We start from the raw sequence: 9,557 nt of genomic DNA, 5'->3' as shown, positions 1-9,557 counted from the left end.
TGAAGTAATGAGCCTCCCATATGGGGAGACTCATTACTTCAACTGAGATAATGAAAAATTATTTCATTTTTTAGTTGGAACCTTAGGCGGTTCTCGAAAAAAGATAGCGAAAAAAATTATCCCTAAAGTCGAGACTAAAAGGAATGTATAAACCAATGCTTCCATAGATTCGATCGTGGTTTACAATTATAGCTTCCACACCTATTCATTTGGCATCATTTACCATATAAAGAAAAGGAAAGAGTCAAAGAAAAGATGGTGATTCAAGTCAAGATTTCTTCAGTACCCTAACCCTATGTCAAATCAAAAAAAGAGGCGAAAGATACCAGAGCAATGTTGTATCAGACTACTTGTCTCTTTGTAGTTGGATCCCCAAGTTTTTGGAATGCTCCAAATTCCACTTGAGCATCCAAATCTGGATCAATGCCAGCAAAAACATCTCTGAACAAGGTTCTAGCGCCATGCCAAATGTGTCCGAAAAAGAAGAGCAAAGCAAACGTAGCATGGCCAAAAGTGAACCAACCCCTTGGACTGCTACGAAAAACGCCATCAGATTTCAAAGTAGCCCGATCTAATTCAAAAATTTCACCTAATTGGGCACGTCTAGCATATTTTTTTACAGTCGCAGGATCACTATAACTGACTCCATTGAGTTCGCCACCATAGAACTCAACAGTTACACCTACTTGTTCAACACTATACTTTGATTCTGCCCTTCTAAAAGGAACATCGGCTCTAACAATTCCGTCTCCATCTACCAAAACTACCGGAAATGTTTCAAAAAAGGTAGGCATACGACGTACAAAAAGCTCGCGCCCTTCTTTATCTCTAAAGACGGGGTGTCCTAACCACCCAACAGCTATTCCATCCCCGTTGTCCATTGACCCTGCTCTGAATAATCCCCCTTTTGCTGGATTATTACCAATGTAATCATAAAAAGCTAATTTTTCGGGAATTTTAGACCAAGCTTCCGATAAACTCAGATTTTGGGCTAGTCCGGCGCTAACTCTTCGATATATTTCTTGCTGAAAGTATCCCTGATCCCACTGATAACGAGTGGGACCAAATAATTCGATTGGGGTAGTTGCTGAACCATACCACATAGTTCCAGCAACAACGAAAGCTGCAAAAAAAACAGCAGCGATACTACTGGAAAGTACAGTTTCAATATTGCCCATACGTAATCCTTTGTATAGACGTTGAGGCGGACGGACACTAAGATGGAATAAGCCTGCTAATATGCCCAATGTACCCGCTGCAATATGATGAGAGGCTATTCCTCCGGGAACAAAAGGATCAAAGCCTTCTGCGCCCCACGCTGGACTTACGGGTTGTACTTTTCCAGTTAGTCCATAAGGATCGGACACCCATATTCCAGGACCATACAAACCTGTTACATGAAATGCGCCAAAGCCAAAGCAAGCCAACCCTGAGAGAAATAAATGAATTCCAAAGATCTTAGGCAAATCCAAAGATGGTTTGCCCGTACGTTCATCACAGAATATTTCTAGGTCCCAATACACCCAATGCCAGATAGCTGCCAAGAAGCACAAGCCAGAAAACACAATATGTGCCCCTGCCACACCTTCATAACTCCAAATACCGGGATTCGTTACAGTTCCTCCTGAAATACTCCAACCACCCCACGAATTGGTTATTCCTAAACGAGTCATGAAGGGTATAACGAACATACCTTGTCTCCACATTGGATCAAGAGCGGGGTCAGAGGGATCAAAAACCGCTAATTCGTATAAAGCCATCGAACCGGCCCAACCAGCAACTAGGGCTGTATGCATTATATGGACAGAAAGCAATCGACCGGGATCATTCAATACGACAGTATGAACACGATACCAAGGCAAACCCATGGAAATACCCCTTTATCAAAGAAAAATAGACACTATGTCACTTTATTTTATCGCATTGGAAAAGACTATACTATGTATCTAACCTTTTCAGTAGATTCCGTATGAGAAAGGGTTAATTTTTATTCCGTTCCATTGAAAATAATGGAACAATTCTGTTCGTAAGAACAAAGAGAAGCAGATCTATTCTATACCCGATAAGTACCAATACGCAATGGGAGGATTAGTTCTACTTTCGGGAAACGAATGCATAGATACTTGTTTATTACTCCAACGATTGATCCGTTAGTTAAAATTTTTCTTTATTCATTCTGTCTTACTCTATAAAATAAACCTTCCAATTTATGTATAAAAATCTATGTATAAAATACAATAAACAGAAAAAGGGATGAAGACGATAAAGCCATTGTTATGTTTCCACATTAAAGTGAAGTATAGTACTCAATTTTTTCTTTAATTTAATGCCCGTTGGTGTTCCAAAAGTACCTTTTCGGAGTCCTGGAGAGGAAGATGCAGTTTGGGTTGACTTATAGTGCGACTTGTCAGACATATTGGGTTATATGGAATTTACCCGTTCTCTCCCTCGATCGAAATATCCTCTGTTTCGCCTAAGAAATATTGTATTGAGTGAACCATCAATCATTCGGAGCGTGAAGTGCAATTAGATCAATTTATTTATTTTGAGGATCAATTAGGAGAATTTATGGTTGACTTGGAAAAATAAAAATAAAATAAAGTAATAAAGTATCCAGATAAAATAAAGTAATAAAGTATCCAGGCTCCGTTCAGAAAATACCAAATTGGTAATCCATGTAATGTATGATTACCGCTTGTATCATAAACGATTCTTATCCTTATTATAGGAGTGATTTCAAACGTCCAACCAATAACCAACGGAATAGTATGATGAGTACATCGAATGATTGGGGAAAGGCATGAAACGAATTGAAAAAAAAAAGTCGTAACAAAAAGAAGTGGTACTGAGACCATTTGCCCTATATGTGCAAATGGAATTCGGACAGATCTTTTCCCGGAGTAGAACATGAACCTAAAAGAATTGAAAAGGCCCATTCAGAAACAAGAAAATTACATCGTGATTTGAATGTCGATGAAACAATACATCAATGAGAGAGATTTGTTCAATTTCAATAAGTTCAGTAAATTCTTTTTTTATAGGTAAGGAAGCCAAAACTCATCTCATGTCTTTTTAAAAATGGAAGCTTTATTAGAAAAACAAAAACCTATTACAGAAAAAAAAAAAAAAAAAATAGAACTGGAATCGACACATTGATTCTTTTTTCGCAATTTTTTTGAACCGTATGCATCCAAAGGTGCACGTACAGTTCCTAAAGGAACCAATTTTGTCCTAATCAACCGACTTCATCGAGAAAGATTACTTTTTTTAGGTCAAGAGGTTAATAGCGAGATCTCAAATCAAATTGTTGGTCTCATGGTATATCTCAGTATAGAAGATAATACTAGGGATCTTTTTTTGTTTATAAACTCTCCCGGCGGATGGGTAGTATCAGGAATAGCTATTTATGATACTATGCAATTTGTGCCACCCGATGTGCATACAATATGCATGGGGTTAGCCGCTTCTATGGGATCTTTCATTCTGATCGGAGGAGAAATTACCAAACGTCTAGCATTCCCTCACGCTTGGCGCCAATGAGTTTTTATTTGAAAAAAAAAAGAAAGACTATGCCTTCGCCATATTGAATATGAATAATAAGTAATAATAGCATGGCACTTCGAGTTCGATATGAACAAACCATTATTGTTTTTTCATAACATGAGATTTTGTATCGAGATAGTAGTATGAAACAAAGGTTATTTCCGATTTGTTGATTTTATGTGTCGGGGGTACATTTCAGCGTCACAAACCATTTTTCTTCCACACCAGAAGTTTCTTTCTGATATTTATGTTATGGAAGAGTACGAAAATGAAAAAAAAAAAGATCAGTTTTCCTTATTTGATCGTATCAGAAAGGCACTTTGGGATTGCTAAATCACAGACGAGATAAATATATAAAGCAACAGAACCATCATAGTATTTTTGACTCCTACGAAAGGAAGGGTGGTAAATGGATCATTCAACGATCTGAATCAGATGGATTCTCTTTCTTTCTTAGATAGAATAGAAGAGAAGAAAAAAGTAAATTCCATTGCGGAGCCGTATGCAACGCACAGAAGATGCCTGTACGGTTGTTCAATTTCTTCTTGTTATTTTTTTTTTATCCCTTACATTAGCCCAATCATACGAGATAGAGGAACCGTTCATGATGTTATATCAATATCAATATATTTAGGGTCATGATTCATCAACCTGCTAGTTCTTTTTATGAATCACGAACAGGGGAATTTGTCCTGGAAATGGAAGAACTACTGAAACTTCGTGAAACCCTCACAAAGGTTTATGTACAAAGAACGGGCAAGCCTTTATGGGTTGTATCCGAAGACATGGAAAGGGATGTTTTTATGTCAGCAACAGAAGCCCAAGCTCATGGCATTGTTGATCTCGTAGCGGTCGAAAATGAAAATACCGGGGATTTCGTGTAAATCCATTTCAAACCATAATTCGAATTTTCTGTGATTTGGTATTGAATAGAAAAAATTCATAATCATCAATCCAATCATCAGGTTAAGATCGATCTAAACCAACCCATTCCATTCTAATTCTATATATACATATATATATATACGACATGCCAACTATTAAACAACTTATTAGAAACGCAAGACAGCCGATAAGAAATGTTACGAAATCTCCCGCTCTTAGAGGATGTCCTCAGCGTCGAGGAACATGTACTAGGGTGTATGTGCGACTCGTTCAGATCATGAGTTCGAACAAATGAGACAATTTTTCCAGTGTCAATGACCGGTACCAATGAATAGGGTAAATGGAAAAGATCTATCATATACCTATATTGTGTATGGAATTTATGGTTTCCATTGGTGCAAATCCAATCACCTAGATTTGAGATGAAAAGCAATTCCCCATTGGTAGCAAATAGTTATCCATTAAGCGGAGGAAATAGTATTATAAGAAGCAAAAAGATTATGCGCCTATTGTTAAAAGAGCGGACTAAGAGGGTCAGCTACCTAGCCAACTTTCCTAATTAAATGCCGTCACTGTATAGATAACTCTTAGTGTGAAAAGAGTTATTACTCTATAATTGATGGGTAGAGCCAAAGAGTGTGAACTATACAAGTTCACAATACCATTTGGTTAAATGAAAGAAGAGGCTCCGGTGTATAGAGAGGACCTCACCGTTTAAGAAGTAACCATAGAAACGATGGAACCCACTATTTTTTTTGAGTATCATTATAATTTCTTATTTGCAGGTGAAATGCCTGGACGGAATAAAAAATTGTGGTCAGGAAGGTTATAGTAGCAAAAGCCATTGGAATTTATATTTTATATATCGGAATAATCCGTTTTGTTATTAATCGACCGTGAGAGGGGAAAAGGATGACTGAAAGAATCGAAATCAATTAGTTATTCATTAAGGTTTAATTTGATTCAATGACCAGAGTTAGACGGGGATATACAGCTCGGAGACGTCGAACAAAAATTCGTTTATTTGCATCAACCTCTAGAGGAGCTCATTCAAGACTTACTCGAACGATTACTCAACAGAAAATGAGAGCTTTGGCTTCCTCTCATCGAGATAGAGGCAGGCAAAAGAGGGATTTTCGTCGTTTGTGGATCACTCGGATAAATGCAGTAACTCGTGATAATAAGGTATTGTATAGTTATAGTAGATTAATACACAATCTGTACAAGAAGCAATTGCTTCTTAATCGTAAAATACCTGCACAAATAGCTATATCAAATAAGAATTGTCTTTACATGATTTCCAACAAGATCATCAAATAAAGTAGATTCTAAAGTAATATACAGTACAGGAATGATTGAAACAGAATTCCCCGGAGAAGGAACTCCGGGAAAATAGAATAAAAAGAAATTAAGATAGTAATAGGAATGAACGAATATGTTTCAATAAAAAAAATTTTCTCCATTTTTTGTTTCTTATAACACAGGAACCCGCTCTAGATTCTAGGCCTTTTCGAACAAAACATCAATCTGAGCTTGAGTTACAATTGGAGTTTTGAGTCAATTGAAGAGTATGTCTATTTATTTTTGGTTCTAGGACCAGTAGTTCTGGGGATCGACTCGGCTCTCTCAAATTGTTTCTCATTATTAAGAAAAGGTAACAAAGATAAAATACGGGCTTGCTTTATAGCAATAGTAATTAATCGTTGTTGTTTCAAAGTCAATCTATTCACCCGCCTAGATAATATTTTTCCTTGTTCACTAATAAATCGACTAATTAAACTCATGTTTCTATAATCGATTCGATCCCCCGATCCAATTGGGGGCAAACGCCTACGAAAAGATCGCTTGGATTTACGAAAAGATTGCTTGGATTTATCCATGGTTTATTCCTTATTTCTAAAATTCTATTTCTTTATTCACTTCAGTTCAGATCCGACCAAAATAGGCTTTGATTTGTATACATTATGTATATTATATATCTTATACATTATGTATATTATACATTATGTATATTATATATGTTAAATATATGTTAAGTATGTTAAATATATGTTAAGTTCTTCTAAATATATGTTAAGTTCTTCCTCTTCCTTGGCGAGAGCGCACACGCGTTCTGTTCGATCTATTTCTTTATTTCTCCATGAATCGTATGCTTGTTACAATAGCGACAAAATTTTCTCAATTCTAATCGACCAGGCGTATTGTGTCGATTCTTTTGAGTAATATATCTAGAAATACCTGGCGATTCTTTATTGACATCATTTCGGGCACAACTGGTACATTCCAAAATAACTATGACTCTGACATCTTTACCCTTGGCCATGAACCTCCTTTGAATTTTGGATCGGCTTAACTCTTCTATTTTCGATCCGAGCTGAAGAAGAAGAAAAGAACAAAAAAAATCGATAGAAGTTACTAACTAGAAATGGAATTTCTAAGTATTTCGTTGCAATTATCATTTCATTATATAATGATAATTAATATTATATTAATGGAGTAACAATTTTACTAGAATAATAAAGTAATAATTTAATGGAGTAATAATTAAATAATACAATTTCTTTCTAACTCTCAATTGTTCCTATCCTAAATCTCAATATTTTATTAATATTTATTTTATTTATTATTTAAGTTAAATATCTTCTTTCTATGCTATGATTTCGTGGAACTCGCCGTAGACTGGATCCACATTTTCATTTCTGTTCTCCAAAATTCGATCTTCGATCTACCACATTTTTGCTGAGGTTCAATACACTTTTTTCTTTTCCTTCCTATCCTAAAGAACTGAAAAAATAGGGGCGAAATTCGAAATTTTAGTCACGTGGAATTGTATCTCTAATTTTCTTCATTTCTTCGCATATCAATCAATAACTAGAATTAAAAAAAGGGGAATGACAAGGCATCCGGAAATAACCGATTAATTTCTATCAATAGGCCTGCTAAAGACCCAAACCATAGAGTACTTAGCACAGGTGCCACGGAGAGATATGTTTTTATATCTCGCATTGAAAATCCTCCTTCTATTATGGATTGTAATACATATATGGTCAGATGCTGTAGTTCAAGATCATTTGTATTTTTTTACACGGAATTCCTAACTAAACAGGATTCCTAACTAAAATAGATATGTACAATGAAGCAATAGATTTTTTTCTTTTTTTGTAAAAGAAAAAAAATCTAATCCCTTGTTCCTGAGCATTACTGATAAATATTAACTTTTTTATACGTTAGGTTTCAGATGTATATAATTCTTTTATTATATGAAACCAAAAAGAAGAAATGACAAGAAAATTGTATATAGATGGAGGAGAAAATGACGATATGGAAAACAAGACAGGGATTTTGTACAATGAAACTGTACAACAATTTTGAAAAGGGATGTAGCGCAGCTTGGTAGCGCGTTTGTTTTGGGTACAAAATGTCACGGGTTCAAATCCTGTCATCCCTACCTATTACTTCTCCCATGGGCAGTAACGAGGGATTCATTGAGATCGATTAAAATTGGACATAATCTTCCGGTCTTGCATACTATATGTATGCAAGACGTATTGGGGGTAGAAAAATTACTTTTCTTTACAGTACAGTCGTATCTCCTGTCATAAGGATAAGAAAGCGCTCTTAGTTCAGTTCGGTAGAACGCGGGTCTCCAAAACCCGATGTCGTAGGTTCAAATCCTACAGAGCGTGATTCGGTTTATTTGATGTCGAATCACAATAAAATAATTAATAATTTAACAAAACAAAAAGTTGAATTGTAACTTGAATTTGACCTCCTTCCTGCAGGAGGTCAATCAAAAAAAGAAAGAAATATTACTCAATCAAAGGTCCAACTGATCACCACGTCTATATTGTAAATATGCGGTTACGAATAATCCTGCTAAAGTAATAGGAATTAGACCTAAGACGATTCCAAATAGAAAAACTTCAATCATTTCGGTTTGTTTAAGGGGATAAAAAGAAAGGTAAGATCTATCCCTAAATATTAATCTGAATTATCCGTGAATCTCAATGACCAAGAATTGGCAATTGATGTGAGAAAGAACCATAGAATACCCGGAATCTCAGAGAAATATTCGTTTTTATCAATTTTTCATTCAATTCATTTCAAATAAGTCGTATCTTGTTCAAACCAATGAATAGAGCTGAGGTTATAGTTAAAGCAGCCAGTAGAAAACCGAAATAACTAGTTATAGTAAGCATGAAAGAGCTAAATTAGATATGTTCTTTTGCTACATATGTTGATAAAACACTTACCTAAGTTTCAATTTTTACAAAATACGACGGCAAGAAAAAATCAATTGACAGAATTAGTTTAGTTCCAATTGAAAATTCTGGATTCATCAGTCATTATAGATAAGACTAACTAAGAGTGACATAGGTAGAAAAATTCGATTCATCTGCTGTGACATTGACCGATCCTATGATTCGGAATCAACAGATTCATTGTGGAATTTGTGAGTTGAATAAAGTATTTGTGAGTTGAATAAAGTAATAGTAAAAGTAAGTAAAATATAAAGTATAAGTAAAAGTAATAGTAATTAAGAACTGTGCCGTGTAACTTCATTCAAAACTTAAATTACTTATGGACTTATACTTAAATATTAAATAAAATATTAAATAAAATATAAGTAATTTAAGTAATTTTGGAATAAAAGAATTGGATTTGAAAATTCCATTTTAATCATTTCCTTTCTATTTCAATAGGATCTAATCCTTTTTGGAACGAACGGCCTGATACTATTTACCTTTTATTTATTTTAACTCATTGGACTCAGTACAGTAATAGGTTGCTTAATTGCCCATAACATAATATTTCGAATGAAAAGAAAAAGGTGTCCCACGATCTATCGAAAAAAATAAAACCTTTACTCTATTTTTCATTTTTATATTTTTATTCTTTTTTTTCAGGTCCAACTCGATTCAAAGACGAACAACTTCCATTATCCTTTTAGATTCTATATTCTGTCTTTCCATATCATGGAGTTCCATACTTCTAGTTTGGTCAAGAAAGAACCTTTGTTTTGGATCTAATACAATAACGGTTGCATCACGAATATGGATTGTTCCAACTGGGTTCTGTTTCTTTCATGTTCTGTTTCTTTCACTAATATAGTATATACTATTGTATTT

At 34.9% G+C, this 9,557-nt stretch overlaps 1 protein-coding gene and 2 non-coding genes across 3 annotated transcripts; 2 read left to right on the top strand and 1 right to left on the bottom strand.

Annotated features, from left to right (window-relative positions):
- Nucleotides 1–197: 197 nt before the first annotated feature.
- Nucleotides 198–2,142, bottom strand: LOC135661731 (photosystem II CP47 reaction center protein). The gene has a single exon (XM_065176542.1). The coding sequence runs from the start codon at nt 1,866–1,868 to the stop codon at nt 342–344; it is 1,527 nt and encodes a 508-aa protein (XP_065032614.1). The 5' UTR covers nt 1,869–2,142; the 3' UTR covers nt 198–341.
- A 5,660-nt stretch (nt 2,143–7,802) lies between these two features.
- On the top strand, nt 7,803–7,876 carry TRNAP-UGG (transfer RNA proline (anticodon UGG)). The gene has a single exon. It is a non-coding gene; the product is annotated as a tRNA-Pro (tRNA).
- A 164-nt stretch (nt 7,877–8,040) lies between these two features.
- TRNAW-CCA (transfer RNA tryptophan (anticodon CCA)) lies at nt 8,041–8,114 on the top strand. Its single transcript has one exon. It is a non-coding gene; the product is annotated as a tRNA-Trp (tRNA).
- The last annotated feature ends 1,443 nt before the right edge of the window (nt 8,115–9,557 follow it).

Source organism: Musa acuminata, unplaced genomic scaffold (genome assembly GCF_036884655.1).
Source record: "Musa acuminata AAA Group cultivar baxijiao unplaced genomic scaffold, Cavendish_Baxijiao_AAA HiC_scaffold_570, whole genome shotgun sequence".
Classification (NCBI taxonomy): domain Eukaryota; kingdom Viridiplantae; phylum Streptophyta; class Magnoliopsida; order Zingiberales; family Musaceae; genus Musa; species Musa acuminata.
This window is presented reverse-complemented; position numbering and strand designations above follow the sequence as displayed.